At 37.0% G+C, this 24,712-nt stretch overlaps 3 protein-coding genes across 3 annotated transcripts; 2 read left to right on the top strand and 1 right to left on the bottom strand.

Moving 5' to 3' along the window:
* Nucleotides 1-1,212: 1,212 nt before the first annotated feature.
* LOC132307184 (zinc finger CCCH domain-containing protein 25) lies at nucleotides 1,213-15,077 on the top strand. Its single transcript, XM_059804871.1, has 5 exons — nucleotides 1,213-1,651; nucleotides 3,031-3,323; nucleotides 7,356-7,465; nucleotides 7,581-7,768; nucleotides 14,221-15,077. The coding sequence occupies exons 2-5, from the start codon at nucleotides 3,151-3,153 to the stop codon at nucleotides 14,734-14,736; spliced, it is 987 nt and encodes a 328-aa protein (XP_059660854.1). The 5' UTR covers nucleotides 1,213-1,651; nucleotides 3,031-3,150; the 3' UTR covers nucleotides 14,737-15,077.
* Nucleotides 15,078-16,600: 1,523 nt separating this feature from the next.
* Nucleotides 16,601-20,278, top strand: LOC132307183 (putative receptor-like protein kinase At3g47110). Its single transcript, XM_059804870.1, has 3 exons — nucleotides 16,601-19,343; nucleotides 19,587-20,005; nucleotides 20,092-20,278. The coding sequence occupies exons 1-2, from the start codon at nucleotides 16,640-16,642 to the stop codon at nucleotides 19,979-19,981; spliced, it is 3,099 nt and encodes a 1,032-aa protein (XP_059660853.1). The 5' UTR covers nucleotides 16,601-16,639; the 3' UTR covers nucleotides 19,982-20,005; nucleotides 20,092-20,278.
* A 1,242-nt stretch (nucleotides 20,279-21,520) lies between these two features.
* LOC132307182 (pentatricopeptide repeat-containing protein At2g29760, chloroplastic) lies at nucleotides 21,521-24,386 on the bottom strand. The gene has a single exon (XM_059804869.1). The coding sequence runs from the start codon at nucleotides 23,817-23,819 to the stop codon at nucleotides 21,588-21,590; it is 2,232 nt and encodes a 743-aa protein (XP_059660852.1). The 5' UTR covers nucleotides 23,820-24,386; the 3' UTR covers nucleotides 21,521-21,587.
* Nucleotides 24,387-24,712: the final 326 nt, after the last annotated feature.

Below are 24,712 nucleotides of genomic sequence, written 5' to 3'. Positions count from 1 at the left end.
TTGCCAAACATGGTTTGTTCTCATATTTCTTGAAATGAAATACCTTGCCAAACATGTTCTATCATGTTTCTGTTTCAAAATTCTCACCGTAAATTTTCGTTGCCAAACATGTTTTGTTCTCATTTCAAAACACTATATTATAAAACACTTGTTCAGTTCTAGGTTAAAACAACACACTATAAAACACAAACGGGCCTTAAAATTGACACATGACTTTTATTAATTTCAATAAAGGAAATAGAAGAGTTTGAAGTGTTACATAATGAGAGTACATTTGCTATCTTAACGAAAAAAAAAAAATGGTAGAAAATAAAAAGAATGAATTCTGAGTAGTATGGTCCAGGTTCGATTCACCTTGCCAAATAATAATAATAATAAAAAATAGAATATGTGTTTTTATTCTGTTGCATAATCATTGCTTTGCTTTAAATGATATTTAACATAATTTTTATATTTAAATTTAGATTTGAAAGGTTATGTTGGTAAAGTTGGAAGGGAAGGAAAATTGAAGTGATGTGAGTCTTGTGACACCAAGATGACAAGAATGCGAACACCAGTAATTATATTATATAGCTAAAATTTAAATTTGTCATTTAACAGAAAATATAAATACTTTTGGTATAAACTACTAAAATATTATTAGGTTGTTTTGTTATAGATAAATATGTTTTTGTAAAAATTTGTGCGTTTTTGTTTAGTTAAAATTGTTTTTAATTTTATTTATCAAAGCATCCAAATCTTTTTTAAAAAATAAAATAAAATTGACACAATCGTTAAAGGAAATCTGGTTATTCAATCATATAAGTTTCCATCTATTTATTTAGGTTGCATTTTTCTATTTTTCGATTATTTTTTTTAAAAGATTCACAATATATTATTTCCTAAATACGTTTACAATAAAGTCAAAGACTAATATTTATTTATTTGCACTTATACCCCACCAATATTTATTTATTTGCACTTATATCCCACCAATATTTATTTATTTGCACTTATCCCACCAACAAAATTAAGTGCATCGTTTGGGCTACTACATTTCATCCAGTAAAGCCATCTCGAGCCCACTTGTTCCTGCAGAGGCCCAAATCAAACTTATAACTTTAGTCTGTTTAGATGGTCGTGAGTCTCGTGACTAACGACGCGGTGGTTAATATTTTCAGATTTTTTTTTTTTTTTTTTATATTTTTAAAAAAGAAACTGAAAATGGAAAAAACTGCCATTGTTTCATAGAAACTGCAGAAAATCTAGGGTTTCGGTCGTTCAGCTCCACCAAGAACAGTCACTACTCCACTCCTTCAAACTCGAGTCTTCGAATACGTCTTTGGTATTATGAATCGCTTTCGTTTCTTTTTTATCTAGGGTTTCTTTCTGCTACTAGGTAGTCGAACACTCCTCTCTCTGCGTTCCCTTGTCATTCATTAATTTCCTAGGGTTTTGAATTTGAAACTTTCATCGAGTCCAGGGCCGGCCCTGGCCCAAGGCGACCAAGGCGGTGGCCTTGGGCCTCAGATTTTAGAGGGCCTCAAATTTATGGCCCATAGGGGATGGAAAAAAACTAAAAATAAAAAATAAGTTAGGGCAAGTTTCAGACGACACAATCTGCTTCGACACTGCGCAGGGCGCAGCCTCCGCTATCGCCTCAGGTGACAAGGTATGTTCATCCTCTCTCTCTCTCTTCTCTCTTCTCTCTTCTCTCTTCTCTCTCCTTTTGCATGAATCGATCTTTTATATATGTTTCTTTCTTTCGTTCATCTCATCATTTGATTTGTTCTAACTCTGGTTCGTTTGATTCGGGCCTTCCAATAGTGAAAAGTAGCTAGGGTTTTGTGTGTGTCACTGTGTGTGTGATGGCTATCAAAAGCTGAATGAATATATTATGGTTCTCTTAGTATTTTAATAAATGTGTGCCTTTCTACATGTGTCTTTCATGGCGATCGTGTCCATAATCTATGGCAGGTACTTTTTTTTTCCCTCTCCCTAAGTCCACTCCAATCTCACAACAGCAGCAGCCATACCCCTTTTCCTCATAATTTTTTGCATTTTCACATTCAATCCCATGAAAATTAAGGATCCCTTCTAGTGGGTTGAGGTAATTATTAACTTTTTCGATCTCTAAATTATGCTCATAATTAAAAGTGCCAAATTAAGGGTATTTTTATTTTTATTTTTATTTTATTTTTATATGAAGATACATACCACCATTATTGATGTTATTTGAAGTTGGCTCAGCTAGAATTTCAGTTAATAATACTGTCAAAGCACTTGCCATCAGAATGTACAAACACATGGAAATCAAGAGCAGGCTTTAACAAAACAAAAGTTAATGGTTTTTTCTATTAATTTGCGCAGGTCTTATGTAGCAATGATCAATCAATCACTGCGGATTATTGGCTCCCAAAAAAACACACAACAAAGTGTAGTGTAGTTAATATATGTGGCCTCCACTATATATGATAGTGGAGGCCACATATAACCTAAAAGTCCCACTAGTTCTTCAGTACTACAAGTTCAGCCTCCTATATATATATAGTCACCTCATCTCCACATATTTTTGTCATCTGTAATCATCAAATTTTAGTAGCTATATAAACAATGAATGTAAAAGAAGCTGCAGTTTTCTGTTCTCTAGTAAACTGTTCTCTTCATTTTTTTATTTTGTGCTTGTGAAAATTTCGCACTCTTTAATTGATAAATTTATTGTTATTAGTTAGCTGTCTTATGCACATTGCACACACGCACAATTATTTTATTGGTGGTGATAAAAATTTATAGTTATTAGTTAGTTGTCTTAAACACACAACACATGCGCACAATTATTTATTGGTAGTGATTGATTAATACTTATTAGTTAGTTGTCTTATGCACACTGTACAGGCGCACAATTATTTGTTGGTGATGATAAATTTATAGTTATTAGTTAGTTGTCTTTAGAACAATGCACAAGGGCACAATTGTATTAGCTATAGAATTTGAAAACATCGTGTAAAATTCGCACTCTTATAATTCTTTTTTGCGCATGTGAAACTCAAGGCCTCATATTTGAAAGTTCGCCTAGGGCCTTTCAAAATATTTGGAATCTCAGGGCCGGCCCTGATCGAGTCTCCAAATTCTGACTCCTGGTTTGAGAAATTCGAATCTTAGCTCCAAGCAATGAATCCGTTGACACTTGTGAAACGAATTCAGCAGATCAATTCAAAAGAAGCAGCGTTAGGTATATCAGATGATGCTTCATGGCATGCCAAGTACAAAGACTCCGCTTACGTATTCGTTGGCGGCATTCCGTTTGATCTCACCGAAGGTGATCTTCTAGCAATTTTTTCTCAGTAAGTACCATCCAATTCAAATCTACATGCACACATTGATTTTAGATTCTTGCAAGGAATTTGTTTGAGGACTTGATTCAGATAATATATGAAGAATTATAGTATCATTGTTCGTCATTTTTTATCGCAATTGAATATTTGTTTGAGAGCTTGATTGAGACAGTATTTTAAAGAACCATAATGGCCTTTTTATTCGCAATTGCTTATTTTGTAGAATTGTTCCGCTTGGAATTGTAATTTCTTTAAAGAGTCACAACATTTGCATGTGAGATTGAATATCTACTTCAAGAGAAGGAAAGAAAGGTTTTTGTTTGCGCATTCCCATGCGGCAACAAATGTGGTACACTTTTAGACACGACATCCATGTCAACTGGTGTGCAAGACTTGTCGCTGGAATTTAGAGTAGAGTTTATTTACCATTTAATTGTTTGGCAGAAGAGAGCTTATAGACACCTTCTTGTTATGTATCTTATTTATTCAGTTTTCCCCTTGCTGTTTATTGTCGAAGATTGTACTGCTTACAAACACAAGCATGAGCAATGGTAAATGCCAATTTTCAGTGTAGTTGTCTTATTATAAAAAATGACACAAATATAGCTGTTTGCCATGTCTGGCTGTAGAGTGTCATGGTCCCTTATCCCTTTTGGCAGTGCAAAATGCGATACTTGTGTTTGTTTGCATAAACTATAGGTTAAATCATTGTCTGGGCACTAATCTATTTAGAGACATAATCTGCTCGATGATTACTATTTATGGACTACAATTTGTTGCAGAAGAGTTTGTGTGAGTAGGTACTGGTAATGCAGGATAGAGTTGAGGGACTCGGTTTGACTAATGCGGAAGAAGATTTGAAAGGTAAAAAATAATATATTAATGTGTGGTACTTAGTTATTCATTGTTCAGTGTGTATTAAGGTTTTTGAGAAGCTATAAACAAAGGTAAAACCTTTATTGAAGGGAATGAGCAGAAATTTGAGAGGTGGTGGCAATCTGGCACCTTTTTCCAGAAACTATGCGATGATCAGTGGTAGAATATTTTGTGTTTACGAACCAAAAGCTTGAATAACAGGATTGTCATTACTACTACTTCCAGAACCTGATTTAGTTAGTGTTTGGGGGAGCTTCATAGCATAAAAAGTCCTTTGTTCAAAAGGTTGTTTAAGAAGGAATTTTGCCAAAAATAATTCAATGGAGAAAAGATGGTTGGTGAATATATTTGTAAAAATAGTTAAGAATTTTAGAATAATTTCATTTGGCAATTCTACCCTTGAACTTTTTATGGCACACAAGAGAAGAAACCCAGTTTCAATGGAAAAGTATAAACCCTCAACTTCTTTATTTGCATATGCAGACACATTAGTGTTGGCACCACGATGGGTTTTATATGATGTCACCCCTAAAACATAACCAACACCCAAACGTATATATATATATATATATATATATCAATATATGTGTATGTATCTAGGAAGCACGGACACTCTAAAATGGGCGAAGAATCGGTGTCCGACACGTGTCGGACACGGACACGCGTCGGACACGCCCCGACACATGTCGGACACGCCAAAAAATGTGTCTGTAATTTTTTTATTTTTTTTAATTTTCGGACACGGCTCGAACACGGCACGGACACGGCTCGGACACGGCACGGACAGCTCGGACACGGCTCGGACACGGCTCGGACACGGCTCGGACACACTTTTCTGGAATTTTTTTTTTTTTTTTTTTTAAATTTTTAATGCTGATATGTTAATTTTTTTTTTTTTTTAAATTTTTTTTAATGCTGATATGTTCTATTTTTTGTTTTGTACTACCCTAAAGATGCTGATATATATATATACTAACCTAAAGATGCCACAATTCGCCGTGTCCTAAAGATGCTGATATATATATATACTAACATATTAGTGATATATATATATATATATTCCAACCTAAACATATCAGTGTTTTTTTTTTAAAATTATTAATGCTGATATATATATATATATATACACACACACACACACACACACACTATTCGCCGTATCCATGTCCTAATTTTTTTGGATTTGCCGTGTCGCCATGTCCGTGTCGTGTCGTATCCGTGTCCCGTATCCGTGTCCGTGCTTCTTAGGTATGTATGTATCCAAAAATAATAATTGAAAAAAGTAAATTGCAACTCTGTCCTCACCGGCGATGAGGCCCATGGTGTTGGAAGGGTCATGAAGGAGGAATCTGCTACCATAGGTAAGATCTGATTCGTTGGATTTGGTGTTTTGAGTGCTGAGGAGACGAGGAAGGTGAGCGGCGGCGTTAGGGTTGTCTGGGCAGGGGTGAGGTACCACCACCGATTATAGAGAGAACATCAGAGAGGGTGGAGAAATTAGATAAATAAGATTAATACGGTAAATGAAAAAAAAAAAATAGGGACAATATTATAACTTTGGTATTCATTACTTAAATGAGTCTTGCCTTGCGTGAAGTCGATCAAGAAGCAAGTTTATCAAGCTTCTATTGAATGGGCTTTTGATCAGTTGGTTTCTCCTGTACGTTTCAAGAGTTTCACAAAACACAGATTATTATTGGGGATGGACTTGTTGGGCTTAGAAGCCCGTTTGAGCTCAGGAAGCTCCCCCAAACAGGCACTTAGTCTTTTCAAAACTATTTAAAACTTCATGACTGTTAACATAGGATATTCTTGAAAAAAATTTACAGTAGACTTGCAGGAACTTCTCCATTTTTACAACTTGGAGGCAGAATTCTTGTTGAGAGGGTCATGAAGGGTAATTAATATCCAATGCGGTTGCCAATAATCGAGGGTGCTGGGAGAGGTGGACTGGATACAGGCCTAAGCTTTGATATGATTTGCACAAAGTAGCTGCTTCTCAGAATTCTTGGTGAGAATGAAGATGAATTAAAAAACTATAATTTCACTCGACTATGAAAAAGTTAAAAATCAGGGAAGTTCTTCAATACTACTATATAAAAAATCACTTGCAGATTTACATATAAATAGTTGCTAGCATTTGCCACATTGATGTGCAAAGCGTTCTTCTTTATACCAGTTGTATTCAAGTTTGAATGAATCAGGATTTCAATCATAATTTTGATACTATAATCAAGATATTTGGACTTTTTGGACAAAAAATACCATTAGTTGCCAATTGGGTTCAACAATAGTCATCATTGTGTCATAATTCCACATTCTTTAATTTTAAATCTCATTGAGCCCCAGCACTTCATGTGTTTAAACTTTAAAGGTGTTCTTAAATTCAGATTCGGACCTTTTCTATGGCTCAGCAATTGTCCTATTACTTCATAGTTTCTTAGAGTGTCATTCTTTTTAAGTTGGTTCCCTTCAATGTGGGGATTACAGGAATTCAAGTGGATTTGGATGTTGATCACTTCAATTTGCAGCTGCGTAATGTGGCAGCAAATATGTGAGAATTGAGATTATTGTAAAAAATTAGGTATTGTTAATTTCAAATGTCTGCATATTTCAGCGACTAATTTGTTGGCCTTAAGTTTCCTTGTCTTAATGTTTCAGCGACTAATTTATTGGCTGTAAGTTTCCTTATAATAGTGTTAAACAGAACCTCGCAGTGAAAGAGATGACCATGATCACACGTTCTTGTTTTCTTGAATAATGTAGGTTTCTGAATATACACATTATATGTAGAGCTGGTGCTCAGAGAGAAATGTTTGAATAAATAGATAGGGAAATTTATCAGTGAAAGAAGTGTCCATGATCATATTTCGTTAGTGGTTTTGAAAGCTTCCATTACAGAGAATACTACATTACTAATTTTATAAATAACCTAAGTTGGAATCTTTAGAAAAATATCTTGCTTGTCTATTAGAAAGAAGTTAAGCTTTTATAATAAAGATTCGGTTGCATGAACTATTAGTTTGTTTTTTATGGTGTCATCTTTTTCATATATTCTCTTTCTGCAACTGTCGTGTTATTGCTCATCATTTATCATTAATGAGAATAGGTTATTTTGTTTTACTTTTCTGATATTTGTCCCTGCTTATGATTGAATATATCCAGATATGGGGAGATTGTTGATGTTAATCTTGTGAGAGATAAAGGCACTGGTAAATCAAAAGGTTTTGCCTTTGTTGCATATGAGGATCAAAGAAGTACAAATCTTGCTGTTGGTTGGTTCTCTCTCTCTCTCTAGATGTGCCATTTTAACAATAACAAAGAATTGTTTAGATAACCTTTCTTTGAATACCGCAACTGTAGATTTAACTGTTTCGATTTACCTCACAGATAATCTGAATGGAGCTCAAGTTGTTGGTCGAACCATAAGGGTTGATCATGTTAATAAATACAAGAAGAAAGAAGAAGAAGATGAAGAGGCGGAGCGGCAGAAGAGGGAGGCACGAGGTGTATGCCGTGCTTTCCAAAGAGGTGACTGTAACCGTGGAGCAGGATGCAAGTTTTCCCATGATGAACAGGTGCAATCAATAATCCCCATAGTCATTATTATTGTGCCAATTCACCCTTCTGGAACTATATGGCACTAACATCAAATTAATTACCTCCAAAGGCATGCTAGGTTCAGGACTAGAGTTTAATTTTGACTTTAGCCTTTCTTGAATAATATGTGGAGCATTTTGCGATGCTTTCAACTTGTCAAATAATTTTGCTTCAGTTTTAGTATCCTGGTTTTCCCTAAATATAGATTTATTTTGATCGTCTTGCTTCAGTTTTCCCTTGAACAGCTGAAAGTGTGATTTTGAACTGTATTCTTTGCTCCAATTTTGCATAATTTTCCGTCAGTTATACTTGTAGGCTTCCAAACAATCTCTCTCACTAAGCTATGGTGAATATATATTTTTTCCCCTATTGTGATTGGGGCCATTGTCTGGTCCACTGTTGGGACTGACAAATTTGAGGAAGTGAGTACGAATTTGAGAACAACTACTTAGTGTAAAAAAATATCAAATTAGACATATATCTAGTCTTCCCCTCTCAGCATGCTCCCCTTTGAAATGGTCTACTTTTTTTTTTCATTGGCTGGTCTACTTATATCGATCTACATCAAGATCATATTATCAAACTATCAAAGACTACCGAGTAGGATCTGTAAGTAAGCAATAAGCCATAGGAACAATATTACAGTGTATAGAATCATTGTAATGGCCACAGAAAAAAGAAATTGGGCATGGTGTTTGTTGCCGCTATTAATCAATTCTACCTTATATGGTCAAGGATGTGATTCTGTAAGCAATTTTAGCCTCTCAACTTAGATTAAGATACAATATTCATGTTGCTGCCACTATCAATCATAAGCTTGATAGCCTCATTCCTCAATGAATGAGGTTTGAAGAATTGACTAACATCTTCAATCTACTAGCAATTAGGTGCAACCAGGCCTACAAGTATATGCCTCACAGCAAAAAGGAATAATTGTCATCCTCTCCTTCTTCTAATCTTCAGCATCGTAAATTACTAAATTCCATTGTTAGACAAATCCTCCTTTTCTTCATCATCAAGTTGATTTAGCTCTTCTTTATACTCTTTGTCCATGTAATTGAACATATCCTTAGCGGGTAGTGCTAAAACTATATCTATTAAGTTTTTGGTTTGATCTTGAAAGATTGAGGGTTGGTTAAGAATTGTTGGATGGAGTTTATTTTTTATTTTGGTAAATGGTTGGATGGAGTTTACTAAAAGAAAAAGAAGGTTTTGAGTGTTTTTCCTAAGTTATGAACATTAACCCATGAATAGTAGTTCTGATCTACGTGGCTTTGAACAGTAACTTTGATCTTCATGGCTTTTTTGGTTGTTAGGATTAATTCGATTGAATACTTGATGGATAGAATCCATGGGCGTATGTTTTTTTAGAAATGAGAAGAGTGGTTAAATAAGATATGGATACAACTATAAAACTATAGAAGTGTAGAAAATAAGGGGAAAAAAATAAATGGTTAATTGCAAAAAACTCCCATGAACTATTATCTTTTGTAAACTACCTCCCTGTGCTTAAATTTGCCCCCTTGAACTATTAAAACCTCACAACTCACCACCTTCCGTCTAGTTGCTATTAAGGAGATGATGGCCAAAGCATCACGTGACACTCAACTAGACTTTCAAATTTTCTGGAAACCCTATTTTACCCCTTTTAAGGTCAACTGACAGTGAATCAACCTGTGTTTGACCCGAAAGGTAAACCTATTTAGCATTTGGACAAAATCCTCTCTCTCTCTCTCTCTCTCGATCTCAATCTTATATACGCTCTCTGTCACAGTTGATTAAGCATTATATAGTACACGGTTCTCTAACTTCCAGTCTCACTCTCAATTGAACACGGATGGAAAGACTATCGCCCCCTTTGGAATTGTGTAAGATTCCGTCAATCAGAGGTCCACCTCGCAATGTGTGGCCCCAGCATGACCGGCGCTTGAAATCTGATGACCTCCCTTGCCGCCACCTGTGTGTACTTCATCTTTGGCAGTTGCTCTACCATAGTTGTTAAAGGCTCAAGGCGCACAAAAGCGCAAATGCCTCCTGGAGCCTGAGGCGCAAGGCGAGGCGCGTGCCCGACTGAAGCAAGGCGCACGTTGAAAAAAAAAAAAAAACAAAACCCACTCAATAAAGTATTATAGATGCAATAGTATATATAAAGATGCAAAAGTCAACTAAATAAATTACTTAAGTTAAATATTCAACATAAAGATGTCAAAACCTTGATATCCATGTTTGCTAGATGTAAGTCTACGAACCAATATTAAAATAATATGTATATATATTAGTTAATTTCATTACCCCTGTCCATATATAGTCTTGTAAGTTTGTACCTCTGCTTTTCCTGTGGTTTTGTATTTGCACAGACCAGAAAAAACCGAATTTGGTAAGTGTAGACTGATGCACCTTCAACCTTGATCTGATATTGGTGACAAGGTTAATTTAATGATGCAATGAAGACCTGCAGTTGTGTGTGTGAGAGACTGTGCAATTGGGATTACAAGGAATGGGTGATGTGATGATCCAAGCGTGTCAGCTAAAGAAATTTCATGCACAAAGCTGAAACGCATTGATTGTTCTATATAAAGTATGAAGTAAAGAGATTCGGATTTTTTTTTTTTTTGACAAATTTAGGTGAGTAAGCCAACTGCCAGCACATCATTATCTCACTAATTATCATTATTCACTAATTATCGGCATATTAGAAAGATGAGGCAAAATAAATTGCGACACAATTAAGTTGAATCAACGAACTAGATTACTAGAATCCATTAAATCAACAAATTAAAAATATCAGTTACACTCATATATCATTGGGAATATATCCTATTAAATCCACAAAATTAGAAATAGGAAAGTTAAATTAGAGAGAGCCGAGAGAAGAAGAATAGAGGAAAAATAAAAAAATAAAAAATAAAAAAACAAAAGAAGAGAAGAGACTAGAGAGAGCCAAGAGAGAAGAATAGAGAAAAATAAATAAATAAATAAATAAAAACGAAGAGCCTAGACTCGGCTCAAAGAAAAAAAAAAAAATAATAAAAAAAAAAATAAAAAATGAGCCTAGACTCGGCTCAAAGAAGAAAAAAATAAAAAAATAAAATAAAAAGAAGAGCCTAGACTCGGCTCAAAGAAGAATAGAGAAAAAAAAAATAAAAAAAGAAGAGCCTAGACTCGGCTCAAAGTAGAATAAAATAAAAAATAAAAAATAAAAGATGAGCAAGAGAGTTACTAGAGTCACTAGAGCCGAGAGAAGAAGAAGAACTGAAGAAAAGAAGAAGAAGAAGAAGAAAAAAAAAAAAAAATACCGAGAACTGAGAAGAGAAGAAGAAGCAAGAAGGAGAGAAGAAGAAGAAGAAGAGAGGGAAGGAGAACTTACCAGGCTTCGGCGCAGATGCAGATCCGGCAGATCTAGTCTTCGGCGTTTCGCAGATCACTCGTACTTCTGTCTCTTCTCTGTCTCTTCAGTCTTGACTCTCTTCTTTCCACTTTCCTTTGCTCTTTTATTCTTTTTTATTTATTTATTTATTTTTATTTATTTTATTTTTTATGCTTTGTAACTTGCAAGTTGTGTAGATTTTGTAATAAACAAATAAAAACTACAAATAAACAAATAATAAACAGATACAAGTAACACAACCAAGATAATTAAAAAAAAAAAAAAACCCATTTTTCACACAGGCGCGCTTGCATCTCGCCTGTAGCCTTGCGCCTTTGTCTAAGAGGCGCGCGCCTATCCCAAACCACTCGCCTTAAGTCAATCAAGGCGCCAAGGTGGCGCCTGGAGGCGCCTTGCGCCTCAGGTGCTCGCCTTCGGCGCCTTTAACAACTATGTGCTCTACACCACGATCATCGTCAGATTCTGTCAACCATATCCCAGCCATCTTCTCCTGTACCTTTGCAGGCACCTCCGGATGCGAGTCCAGCATTGTCACCACCCACAACAGTGACAGGATGGACACATCCTAAGAGATGAAGAGGAAATCGAAAAGGTGGCCGCCAATCTGCGTGCTCGCCGAGTACTGCGGCTCCGGATGCCAGCGGTCACCGCCTCTCTCACCGTCTCCTGCATCCAGAAGTCTCCCACAGATTCTGGCTTGCTGGCAGCCATCACCTCTCTTGCAGTCTCCACAGGGGGTAATTAGCAAGAGAATTGATTCCTGAATTGTGTAGTGGCTTTTTTTTTTTTTGATAACTGAATTGTGTAGTGGCTTTGGAGCCTAGATAGTAAGGTCAGTTTTGTAATTTCACAACCCATTTTATGACAGACTAACAACTGTTTGCTTCTTAGCCTTAGTTGCAAGGCTTTATAGTTGAGGAGGAAAATTTAAGCACAGGGTAGTAGTTTGCAAAAAGATAATAGTTCAGGGGTTCTTTTGTAATTATCCCAAAAAGAAAAAGGAAGAGAAGTGTAAGAAGAAGTTAGGTAACCACACTTTGATTTCTTCAAGTGTCATGCTTAAATTATGCATGACAAGATATTCCCATGTTTCAGAAATTACTTGAAAAAGTACATATGTTTAGGCTGCTGGATTTTTCAACATTTTTTTTTTTTTTTTTGGTCCTTTGTTTTTCCTTTATTCCTACAAGGACCTGGACTTTGAAATAAAAAAATTAGATGTAACTCATTAAACCTATTTAGTTTAATTAAAGCGCAAATTCTAAAATTTTAGAAAATCCCATAGCCTCAAAATATTAGAAGATATATTAAATAAAACTATATTAACAGCATAGCAAGTTAAAGAATCATAAAATAAAACTTGAATCACTAACGGGTCCCAAATGGCTCTTGGCTTGGTATTGAATGTGCTTTTTTACCGCATCAAGAAGTATCCTATACATTATTGGTGTAGTAGTCATTTGATTGTGTTTTCCCAGGTTCTAGCATAGTGTCTTCTAATGTGATTGGGGGAAGTTTAGGAGAGATGGGATACCCACCAGCTGTGCGTCGGGGCAGGGATAAGCTTGTTCTTCCTTCCCCGCTCTGGGCATACCTCTTCCATGCATCTTTCTCGGGGTGGGAATTTCCATTGTTACCCTATTGTGATTGGTAGACAACATTACATGGAATAAGCCTGAAAGGAGATAGATTGTGTCATTTGTCTGTGATGAGACGGGACGTGGATTAAGGTCATTAGTGGTTGCTGGTATCGAAGGGAGCTGTCATCGGCAGATCCCTCAATTCCAAATGGGTAGTAAGTCTCTGTATCTTATTGGTGAACATGAATACTTGAAATTCAACAAAAAGCTTGATGAATGGTTTTTTTTTTTTTTTAAACATAAAAGACCACTTCTTCTCTTCTCTTTCTTGGAAAATAACTGAGATGAATGGGTTTTTACCATAAAAGAACCTGCTCTTTTGCATATCCAAACGGAACGGATTCGAACTTCTCCTAGATGATTGGGTTTTTTTAACCTTAAAAGAACCCTCCTTCCTGCTGCAAAATGAAATTCATAGGATATATATGAGTAATTCAAAAGAAAAATATAGATATTTGATAGAATTCAATTCATTGGCAGCCAGTTCCAGTTGGAGAGGAGCGGCCTGAATGATGTTGACTTGGGCTAAAGCCTCCCTAATCATTCAGGCAGGAAGATATGCTAGGCGGAGTAGTCGCTCTGGAGCAAGACAGTCTGGTCTATTATCAATATCCATATAGCATGACCTTAATTCATTAGTTGCCTTCGCAATTAAATAGGTTATATTTTTTGTTTTGGAATTATTGGAAATCCATTTGTTGGTGGTGTTGTATTTTAAAAATGTTTTTGTCTTGATTGACCATTTAAAATGTTTCTAATACATGAACATGTTTCGTACATGATCTTATGATGGAATATAAATCTAGCTGACACCACTGGATTAATATGTATAAGTACTTCAAATCGTCAGTACATCTAATCTTCAAATACAGCCAGCTCCCTTGTATACATTGTGCTGATAGTACTGTCACCTGTACCAGAGGTATAATTTGTGGTCAGCTGCTTGTTTTGTGGAACCAAAAAGTTCTTTACACAGTTGAATGTCTTGGCCACAATAATGTCAAGTGAACTGTCCGTACTTTGGACATTAAGAATATTGGGTACATAAAATTATGGTGCATGTGCATCCTGATCCAGTTACTAAGTACCAACCTTCTTATTGGGTAATTCAGTTCTGTGATTGGATCTTAGAAGATTAGTTTAGGAGATGAATGCTTTCATACATCTTGAAGCTTCTATCTTTTATTAACTTCTTCTTCATTGCTTGATTCTTCTGCTACCATGTTTTTTCCCTTCTTGAATTATTACCTTTAAATCTTTTGGGGGTTAGGGAATTGGATTTTCCATGCTAAATATGTCATTCCCAGCTTATTTCTTTATATGGTTCAATGAAAGCAGCAGTGCCTTCACTGTGCTGTTATCCTATATAAGCTTACTTGTGCTTTGTAAATTCTAAATACAGAGAGCTGCAAACACCGGGTGGGGTCATGAGGATACTAAAAGTGCAAGATGGGCTAATGACAAGTTCGAGGGTTCAATGAAGAATGAAAAACAATCTGTCCCATTGAATCGTGTCCTAGAGTCTGCTGCTCAAGAAAGACTTGACAAAGGAGCAAGGAATTCCAGGGTAAAGGGCAATGAGGGGCCAATAAAGAGCGACCATAAGCGAAGTGAATTAAATTCACGAAATCAGGACAGAGAACTTGAGAAACCATCTGAGCGGAAGAAGGAAATGATTCACAAGGAAGACTGGGATAAGCAAGCAACTGACAGACGGTCAAGAAAGCATGATTCTGAATCAACTTTAAGAGAAGACGATGACAATAGGGAGGAAAAGAGGTCAAGAAGGCACGAATCAGAATCATATCGCAGAGAAGACCGCGGGAGAGGGGACAAAAGGTCATCTCATGACAGGGATTCTTCTTCCCATCAGTATAAAGGGAGAGACGACGATCACCGGCATAGATCACACAGATAAATAATCTGTTAATTTTGAGGGCAGAAACTTATATTTTGAAAGGCACAGACGTGCAATACGAATGGTGAGTGGTGTCTAGGTTACCTCTCTCCCCTGTAATTTGTCTTATTTTTTTGTTTTTTGGTCGGATGACGCTGAAGAATTTCTTTCTTCGTGATTTAGATGTTTGTCACCGAGTGCTTATGTCCTGTTTACATGGAATGTAACAAGTGTTTGAGGTTGTGAATCTCGTGATTGTTGTCTCAACCAGATAAATTCTAAGAGCACCTGACATTCATTTGGTCGTAAAGCATGAATCATTTATGTGAGGAGCAGTTAATTGGTTGCCTGAATTGTGCTGAGATGTTTTTTTTACCTGAATGTCAACTGTCAAGCAGGTCTGAGCTGTACATGTCTTTGCTCTTCAGTTTCTTCTTTAATTTTTATAAGTGAGCTAGTGTGTATGTATATATATATAAACAAAAGGCAAAATGCTACACACTATACATACACAGGTCTTCGAGTTGCTGAAAAGCGGATTCCAAACATTACTCTTGGAAAAAAAAATGGTCGAGGAAATCGCAAAAGTTAGAAGATATGGTGAGTTTATTTTGAATCGCAAGCCAGAGCACAAAGGCTTATTAATGTTACCTTCATAATTATACTTGGATGCACATACGATGAAGAGTGTGAGCGCTCAAACGATTTCAGCATTTAAATTACCAAGGAAACCACAATTTTATGGAAAATGTGGTGTGATATTTCTTTCTTTGTTTATGTGGCTCCAAGAATGAAGCCAATATTCTTTTCAGTCAAAATCAACGCTTATATGAAAGCCAGTACTCGGTGGGCTAGGAAATGTCTTTGCTAAGCAATTTCAATTAAATAACAAGTTTGAAAATGTGATTAAGCTTGAGTGATCATTAATCATGAGCTCATCCTGTACGAGCCAGTCTCAGTATCTTACGGCCAAAGGAAGAAGCTACTACTTGTTGATTTATATATTTGTTTGGTTCAAAGAAATCTTTTTTTTTTTTTTTTTTTCTCCCATAAGAAGCTCCTACAATACATCCAACTATGTATACACACACACACACACACACACATATATATATATTTGTGTATGTATATATCATTAAAGAAAGGTATGGTATTGTATCATTGACTGACTTTCTTCACATAAAATCCCACATTTTGATAACAAAAAATTGCACAAAATAAGTGTTTTGCCCAAGTCGAAGGTGTATGGAAGCTGGTTCTATCAAATGTCACTCTTTGCGGCGCATTATCGACATCTTGCTTGAACTTTCAGTTGAATTAAAAGGTAGAGAAATTACCCAAATCCTAGATATCATGCGATCCATCTCCCAAGTCAACTACAACATGAGGAGAGAATCAATAATGGGACAGTGTCTAGGCTTCTTTTATCGTCTCTTCTTGCTGTAAACTTCCCTAGTCAACAAGCAACGTACCTTGCAAAAGTGGTCCATTAGAGTCTACGAGTAGTTTAATTTGTCAATGGTTTGACTCACACTCATCACAAGTTGATCCCAACCACCTAACAGTTTCGTCTTACATGGAATGGAAGACAATTCAATCTTACTGGTTCCCATATGATGTGTGTGTGTTTGTGTGTGTGATGGAAGCTTCTTCTTCCATTACTCGAGGCCTAGTATAATAATAACATGCATGGAGATATGTCTCCTAGCTAAAAGTCCACAAGGAGAGAGTAAAAAGTTGGGCCAGTAGTGTCTGCTTTTGTTATTATCTACTACTAGCTTAGCTGACTTTTTTTTTTTGTGGGGCCAATTATTTTGGAATGTAGTCTTAGAGACTCAATATAAAAGGTTGTTAAGTTCATTGTAACCCACTATGTACCAATCTGATCACCATTGCTCAAATCAGGCTATTCTCTCCCTTCCATATGGAGATTTCTGTAATGAGTTTAAGCCTATTCTTCTTAGTAACCTTTCATGCCATCCTTGTCCAAGTGTTCCTCAACTTGTCATTTCCTGAATATGTTTCCGCGGCCATACCTGGCAACGGGACAGATAAACTGGCGTTGCTCGAGTTCAAGTCCCAAATCACTGAAGATCCTCTAGGAGTTTTAGTCTCTTGGAATGATTCTATTCATTTCTGCTGGTGGACTGGAGTCACTTGTGGCTTTAAACACCAGAGGGTCACTAGTTTGGATCTCCAACGGCAAACGTTGGCTGGAACCATATCACCCCACATTGGAAACCTCTCTTTCCTTCAACTCCTCAACCTTGCAGACAATTCCTTCCATGGTGGGATTCCCCCAAAACTTGGTCACTTGTTCAGGCTTCGAAGTTTGAACTTGAGCTATAACTATTTAGATGGTGAAATTCCTGTTAATCTCTCTCGCTGTTCCAACCTCATGAATCTCTTTCTGGACCACAATTATATCAAAGGACACATTCCTCCTGAAGTTGGGTCACTGTCAAAACTTGTGACATTGTACCTCAAGAACAACAATCTTACAGGTAGGTTTCCGGCTTCAATCGGAAATCTTTCCTCTCTCCAAGAGCTTTACTTATCATATAACAATTTGCATGGAGAAGTTCCAGGAACAATGGCCCAACTGAGAAGTTTGAAGCTACTTGGGTTGTCGATGAATAGCCTTTCTGGGGAGTTTCCTCTTTCACTTTACAATCTCTCCTCCCTCAAACTCCTAGCTTTGTCTTTTAACAATTTCACTGGAAATCTCAGAGCCGACATAGGCTTTGCTTTTCCAAATCTCCAGCGACTCTATTTGGCAGACAACTACTTCACTGGTCTAATTCCTGTTTCATTGTCCAATGCTTCAGAGCTTCTACAGCTTGATATCCCGGACAATTATTTCAATGGTAGCATACCAATGGATTTTGGCAAGCTACAGAACATCTTGTGGCTCAATTTTCGTAATAATCATCTTGGAAGTGGCACAATTGATGATTTGAAGTTCATCAATTCTTTGACCGATTGCAGCCAGCTCCAGTTCCTGGATATTTCCGACAACGAGTTTGGAGGTATGTTGCCTCACTCAATAACCAATCTGTCAACCCAATTGACGCGTCTACTTGTTGGAGGAAACAGCATTAGTGGAAGCATACCTAAAGAGATTGAGAACCTCTTCAACTTAAATGTACTGAGCATGGATCATAACTTCCTAACAGGTAACATTCCAGCTTCCGTTGCAAAGCTTTCAAGCCTGAAACGCCTTCATTTGGAGGCAAATCAATTAACTGGGGAAATTCCCTCTTCCATTGGCAACAACACTCAGTTGTTGTATCTTTATTTAGGAAACAACAGCTTGGGTGGAAGCATACCTTCAAGTTTAGGAAACTGTATATACATGCAGTCTTTAGACCTTTCTCGGAATAAGTTCAATGGCACCATCCCAGAACAACTTATAGGTCTCTCATCCCTTTCAGTAGTCCTTGACCTCTCTCACAACTCCTTGACTGGTCCCTTGCCAGAGGCAGTTGGTAATTTGACAAATCTTGCTGCTCTTGATATTTCGGATAACAAATTGTCCGGTGAGATTCCAAGCAAGCTGGGCAATTGTTTGGTTCTGGAACAGCTTTATCTGCAAGGAAATTCCTTCAGAGGAAGCATTCCTGCTTTGAGTCATTTGGAAAATATTGGATATTTAGATCTTTCTAGCAACAACCTGTCAGGCCAAATTCCACAATATATGGTCAATCTTTCCTCTTTAGTATACTTGAATCTATCGTTTAACAATCTCGAGGGTGAGCTACCTGAACAAGGGGTATTCAGAAATGCAAGTGCATTTGAAGTCCTCAGCAACATGAAGCTTTGTGGGGGTGTCCAGGAGTTACATTTGAAACCATGCCCTGTGCAAGCACCTGAGAAGCCTCATAAGCACATTTCTCACATATTAAAATTGGTGCTAATAATTTTTGCCTCTTGCCTAGCATTGATGTTGTTATCTATACTTTCACTTTACCGTGTGAAGAAGCTTAAAACTAGGCCTCATTCTTCATCTCCATTTGGGCACTCTTTCCCGAAGATTTCTTATGAAGAGCTCCTCAATGCGACTGGTAGATTCTCTTCATGCAATTTGATTGGCTCAGGTAGTTTTGGGACTGTGTATAAAGGAATTCTCAGTCCCGAACAAACAATTGTTGCAATAAAGGTACTCAAGCTTCAACAGAGAGGAGCTTCCAAAAGCTTTATGGCTGAATGCCAAGCCTTTAGAAACGTCCGGCACAGGAACCTTGTCAAAATCCTGACAGCTTGCTCAAGTATTGACTTCAACGGCAATGACTTTAAAGCTTTAGTATATCAGTATATGCCAAATGGGAGCTTGGAGAAATGGCTGCATCCAGAAGGAGGACAAATCGAACAGAAAAGTTTAAGCATTCTCCAACGATTAAACATTGCAATAGATGTGGCTTCTGCATTGAATTATCTTCATAACCAATGTCAGACACCAGTGGTTCACTGTGATTTAAAGCCGAGCAATGTTCTCCTTGACAATGATCTGACTGCTCATGTGAGTGATTTTGGCTTGGCAAGACTTCTTTCAGAATCCAGTCAAAATGCTGATTTGCATCACTCCAGCTCACTTGTGATTAAAGGAACCATTGGGTATGCAGCTCCAGGTAACTTCTTTAGGTTACCGTCTTCAGAAGCAGTTTTAAATCTTTACTTGCACCTGTAATGTTCATTTTCTAAATTTACACGAATTTCAACAATAATTCTAGGGCACAAGATCACTATGAAAATGTATAAAAATCATAATATCCCAGTACTTAATACCTTTCTGAGTTCACCAAATCTCCAACTTCATGTTCTGCATAAAAGTTTTGTCCTAGCTTAATGGTATAGTTCTGTGAATTTTGCAGAGTACGGCATGGGTGGTCAGATGTCAATTCTAGGAGATGTCTACAGTTATGGCATTCTCTTGTTAGAGATGTTTACCGGAAAAAGACCCACTGATGAATTATTCAAAGATAATTTAAGCCTTCACAGCTTTGTCAAACTGGCATTGCCAAATCAAATAATGGAGATCATTGACCAATCAGCTCTGTACAAAGAAGTGGCAGGAGAAGCTAATAAGAGAGTTTCAAGCTGGAGTGACTTGAGAAGTGAACAGATTGAGTGCTTGGTTTCTGTTTTCCAAATTGGAGTTGTTTGTTCAGCAGAGTCTCCACGAGACAGATTGAACATGAGACGAGTCGTCTTGGATTTGATGTCGATCAGAGACGCATTTCTTGGAATGGGAATGAATGAGGACTGAGGAGAAAAACCACAGCCTAGATAGGTAATATTTCTGATACACTTTTGACTATTGAATCTCATTAGTTGCAATGAAGTATGGTAAGAATCTGATATCTGTCTTGTTCACAGGACCGTCGAGTTTGTTTGAGCCATACGAAGATGGAAAATACTTGTATAAGCCCATCCTATAAATTTAAGGTTTCAAGGAATGTATGTTGTCTATGCTGCCAAGTTGAATGTAAATCTGTTTCCAATATTTTCTTTTGCTTCCTTTAAAAGCTTAATGTCACACCGGCGAATTTGAAAACTACTTTATGCTGAGAGTTGGGTTTTAAAGTCAGAAAATGATTTTTAAGCCGGTTAGTTAAAGTGATTTGCTTGATGGACAAGTTCTAATTGGTCATGTATGCAAAATATAAAAGAAATGGGACCCTAATTCCTTATATTTGGTAAGAATGGTCGATCAAAAGTTGTAGGTCGAGCAATTCACTTTTACACTTTGGCCATTATCACTACTCTTTAAAGTCTTCTAAATTTGTGTAGATATATGTGAAGTGTATAGAGAGATGGAGGATTTTAGAAGAGTTTATAGAATGTAGAAGTATCTAGTAGAGTTAAATATGTAAGATATTTTAGAAGTGTCTTCCAGATGGTAGATCTTATCCCCTTGATATAATACATTAATTGTCCATTAGGAAGAGGAGATACCTATATAAAGGTAGGAATATCATTTATGGTCATGGAGTCCTACAGTTGAGTGGGTGAAGTGAAGGCAGGATATGAGAAACTATAAAACTAGCTAGTTACACTTTGGCCAGGATCACTACTCTTTAAAGTCTTCTAAATTTGTTTAGATATATCTGAAGTGTATAGAGAGATGGAGGATTTTAGAAGAGTTTGTAGAATGGAGAAGTATCTAGTAGGGTTAGATATGTAAGATATTTCAGAAGAGTCTTCCAGGGTAGATCTTAGCACTTGGATACCTATATAAAGGTAGAAATATCATTTATACTCATCGAGTCCTACTGTTGAGTGGGTGAAGTGAAGCCAGAGTATGAGAGACTACAAAATTAGCTAGTTATTACTTAACCTTAAAATCAAATACAAAAATTTCTTGAATTTTGGGTTAGAAGTTTTATTTTAATGTAATTGTGTGCGAGTAAAATAATATTCAATACATGCTAATACAAAATATTAGTTACGATCATTTGTGTAGGCGTAGGATAACTTCCAAAAATGGGTGTTTTTTCTGTTAGGAGTAAATCGAAAAATTGGTTTTGAAGTTTTTGTATGTCTCTCTTAATATTTTTTAATATTATTGTCTAATGGTTATTTTTTTGCATGTGTTTCTCTTAATATTTTTTAATATTGATTTTTGTCAGAATGTTGATGATGTTATATTCGTTCAGTTTTGTTTTTTTTTGCTTTCCAAGTCTTTGTATATGTCTCTCTTGATATATATATATTTTTACAAGTTTCAAGCGTTGCTGGTAAATAAATATCTTCCTAGAAACTACCGGCTGACATCAAGTACGTGTTTGTTTGGGACACCATCAACTAAAGAACTATAACAATATTGAATTTATTAGTGTATGTGGTGAATGCTTGATAATCAAATATCATATTCACCAATAATCCATACATGAACAATGGCCTCCTTTAAAATGATGGAACCGGTACCTATCTCTCAAGAAGATCTCTGTATCATAAAGCTGAGATATGAGCTTCGCAACTGAGTGACAATCCCCACAAACACGAAGATTCTTCACAATCCGAATTGGTTGAGATGAGCCCAAGCTGAGAAGTCCAAAGGCAATTGCCAACTTTTCACTGTGAAGGTATAGCGCCTGCTCCTTTGCATCTTCTTCTTCAACAAGTTGAAGAAGGTGGGACTTATTTGGCACATAGCCGACTGATTTCAATCTAGCAGCAATCTCGTCCAACTTTGAGTAGATTTTTTTGGATAGAGGGTGAGAATTATCACCCACTAGAAACTCATGAACGACGCCATTGACCTCTATCGAGCTACAACCAGGTTCTTTCTTCAGTCCAGAATCTCTCATAAGCTTCCTCAACCCAGAAACCTTGTCCCATTTCCCTGATTTGGCATATAAATTCGATAAAAGAACATAAGCCCCATGATTCTGAGGCTCCAACTCGAGCAAACATCTGCATGCCTGTTCAGCAAGCTCAACATTTCCATGAAGTCTACAGGCTCCAAGCAAAGCTCCCCACACAGAAGCACTAGGGGCTATAGGCATGTTCTTTATCAACTCCATAGCTTCATCCAATCGACCTTTACGGCCAAGAATGTCAACCATGCAAGCATAGTGCTTGACCCCAGGAACAACACCATAAACCGGCCCCATTTGATTGAAAAGGGCTCTACCCTCGTCCACTAATCCTGCGTGACTACAAGCACATAATACATTGGTGAAAGTAACAGCATTTGGGGTGACCTTATCTTCTTTCATTTTCAAGAACAAATCTATTGCATCACCACCACGCCCGTGCATTGCCAATCCAGCTATCATTGCACTCCATACAAACACATCCCTCGTGTCAACAGAATGGAATACCTCAAGCGCCTTCTCCAAATCCCCACACTTAGAATACATGTCAATTAGCGAGGTTGCAAGATGACGATTTAACTTCATGCCCTGCTTCTTAATGTACACATGGATCCACCCACCTAAGTCTATTGCTCCTAGTTGAGCACATGCTGACAGAGTACTAACAAGGGTTACTTCATCAGGTTCCACATTCTTTCTGAGCTGCAATTCATTAAAAATAGCTAACGCCTCCCTAGGCTTGCCACTCTGCTCATAACTAGAGATGAGAGCATTCCATGCAGCAATATCTTGATTAGGCATTGAATCAAAAACACGTCGAGCTGCATCGTATTCCCCCAATTTAGCATACCCAACAAGCAGAGTTGTCCACGACACAATATCTTTCTCTGGCATCCTATCAAACAATCTCGTTGCATCTGCAACACTCCCACATTTTGTATACATATCAAGCATCGCATTACTCAAAGTCAAGCCCATATTGATCTGATTCCTTTCTATATATGAATGGACCCACCTCCCAAACTCCAAATCCAACTTCTTGGCACAAGCTGATAAAACACCCACCATTGTCACATCATTGGGTATCACATTCTCCGCCTCCATTTGCCGAAACAACTCCAACGCCTCATCAGGACAATCCCCTTGTGCAAAACCAGTAATCATCGAATTCCAAGAAACAACATCCTTCATAGGTATATTAACAAAAACCCGATACGCCAAATCCAAACACCCACATGCAGCATAAAAATGAATTAACGAATTGAGAATGAACACATCAGAAACAAGTGAAGCTTTAAATACCATCCCATGAAGCGCTCTTCCGAACCTCGAAGCTTCAAGTTCAGCCGCAGCTTTAATCACAAAAGGGTAAGTGAATTTGTTGGGTAACTCGGGACACTGATGAAGCATTTGGAGGAAGATTAAGAGGCTTTGGATGGGCTCGGAACTCGAAGCGTATGCGCGAATGAGGGTGTTCCAGGTGTAGAGATTTGGCTGGGGAATTTGATCGAACACTTGTTGGGCATAATCAAGGCTTGGGAATGAAGATAAAGCAAAGGCAGTGAGGAGTTTGCTAGCTGAGTATGGGTCGAAGAAGAGGCCATTGCGAAGCATTTGAGCGTGGATTTGTTTGAGCTGTTTCGTATCGATACATTGATCGATCAGTGAAAGTGTTGGATGGTTTGCGAAGTGTCGACCGTTATTGACCGTTAAGAAACTAGGTTTTGGAGTTGGGGCGTGTGGGTGACGTGGGAGGGTGATGAGATGGTTGTTTAGAGCCGCCATGAGTTCCCGTTGCACTTTACCCCCGCTTTTAGGAGTTGTACACAGTTTACGCACAATATCGAAGTGTGTCTACCTTCCTAAAAAAAAAAAAATGCAAAGTGTGTTTTCAAGTTATTCTAATTGCATATTACCCCTTACATTATTAATTTATTACAATTTTAGGTATTCTTGTATAAGGAATTAAGGATGTCCTGCCTCACCCATTTAAATGGTTTTGTGGGAGGATGGGCTTATAAGAATGTTATATTTATTTGGTTAATTTAGTTCAATGGTGCAAATTTTGGAAGAATGTTTATTTGGTTTGGATTGCTTAAATATGAATTTTAAAAATTTGTTTGGAAAAATTAGGAAAAAGAAAAGAGAGTTGGAATTTAAATGAAACAAAAAGGGGAAAATAAAAAAGGTGCTAGAACTCGGTTGTTGAAATGTTTTGAAATGAGACAAAGCGAAAAAACTTAAACGGAGCGGGAAAGGACTCCAGCTCAAACCTGCCTCGTTGCCTTTAGTTTTGAATTAATTATCCCCAAATAACCACGATAGCACCAAAAAAAAAAAACAAAAAAAAACTACTATCTAGAAATTTCATGCAATGTATTATATTTTTACGCAATGTATTATATGTTACGCAATGTATTCTATTTTTAGGTATTAATTCCATATCCTACTACCTAGAAAGAAAAAAAGAAGAAAAAAATGCTCCGAAAGAATTTGCGCATGGTTAAATTGCCATTGACAAGAAAGTAAAATGATTGTTGTTCTCAAGGACAGAACTAGTGTGCCCCACGGGATACATGCCCCCTGGTCTGGTCCCGCCTAGCGTAAAATATGGTTAATTTTTAATTTATTTTAATATTTATAAGAAAATTTCTGTACAAAGCTCTTCTAAAATTTTT

Source organism: Cornus florida, unplaced genomic scaffold, assembly GCF_030987335.1.
Source record: "Cornus florida cultivar Cherokee Brave unplaced genomic scaffold, ASM3098733v1 CherokeeBrave_3.0.0_Hap2_Chr05, whole genome shotgun sequence".
Lineage (NCBI taxonomy): Eukaryota > Viridiplantae > Streptophyta > Magnoliopsida > Cornales > Cornaceae > Cornus > Cornus florida.
Note: the sequence above shows the minus strand (reverse complement) of the source record. Positions and strands in the feature narration are given on the sequence as shown.

What these genes read in the sequence shown, in the direction of transcription:
- LOC132307184 (XM_059804871.1), top strand. Translation starts at nt 3,151, where the DNA reads ATGAATCCGTTGACACTTGTGAAACGAATTCAGCAGATCAATTCAAAA. An exon ending in CTTCTAGCAATTTTTTCTCA is followed by an intron (nt 3,324 to 7,355) that starts GTAAGTACCATC and finishes GAATATATCCAG; the next exon opens with ATATGGGGAGATTGTTGATG. An exon ending in AAGTACAAATCTTGCTGTTG is followed by an intron (nt 7,466 to 7,580) that starts GTTGGTTCTCTC and finishes TTTACCTCACAG; the next exon opens with ATAATCTGAATGGAGCTCAA.
- LOC132307183 (XM_059804870.1), top strand. Translation starts at nt 16,640, where the DNA reads ATGGAGATTTCTGTAATGAGTTTAAGCCTATTCTTCTTAGTAACCTTT. An exon ending in CATTGGGTATGCAGCTCCAG is followed by an intron (nt 19,344 to 19,586) that starts GTAACTTCTTTA and finishes TGAATTTTGCAG; the next exon opens with AGTACGGCATGGGTGGTCAG.
- LOC132307182 (XM_059804869.1), bottom strand. Translation starts at nt 23,819, where the DNA reads ATGGCGGCTCTAAACAACCATCTCATCACCCTCCCACGTCACCCACAC.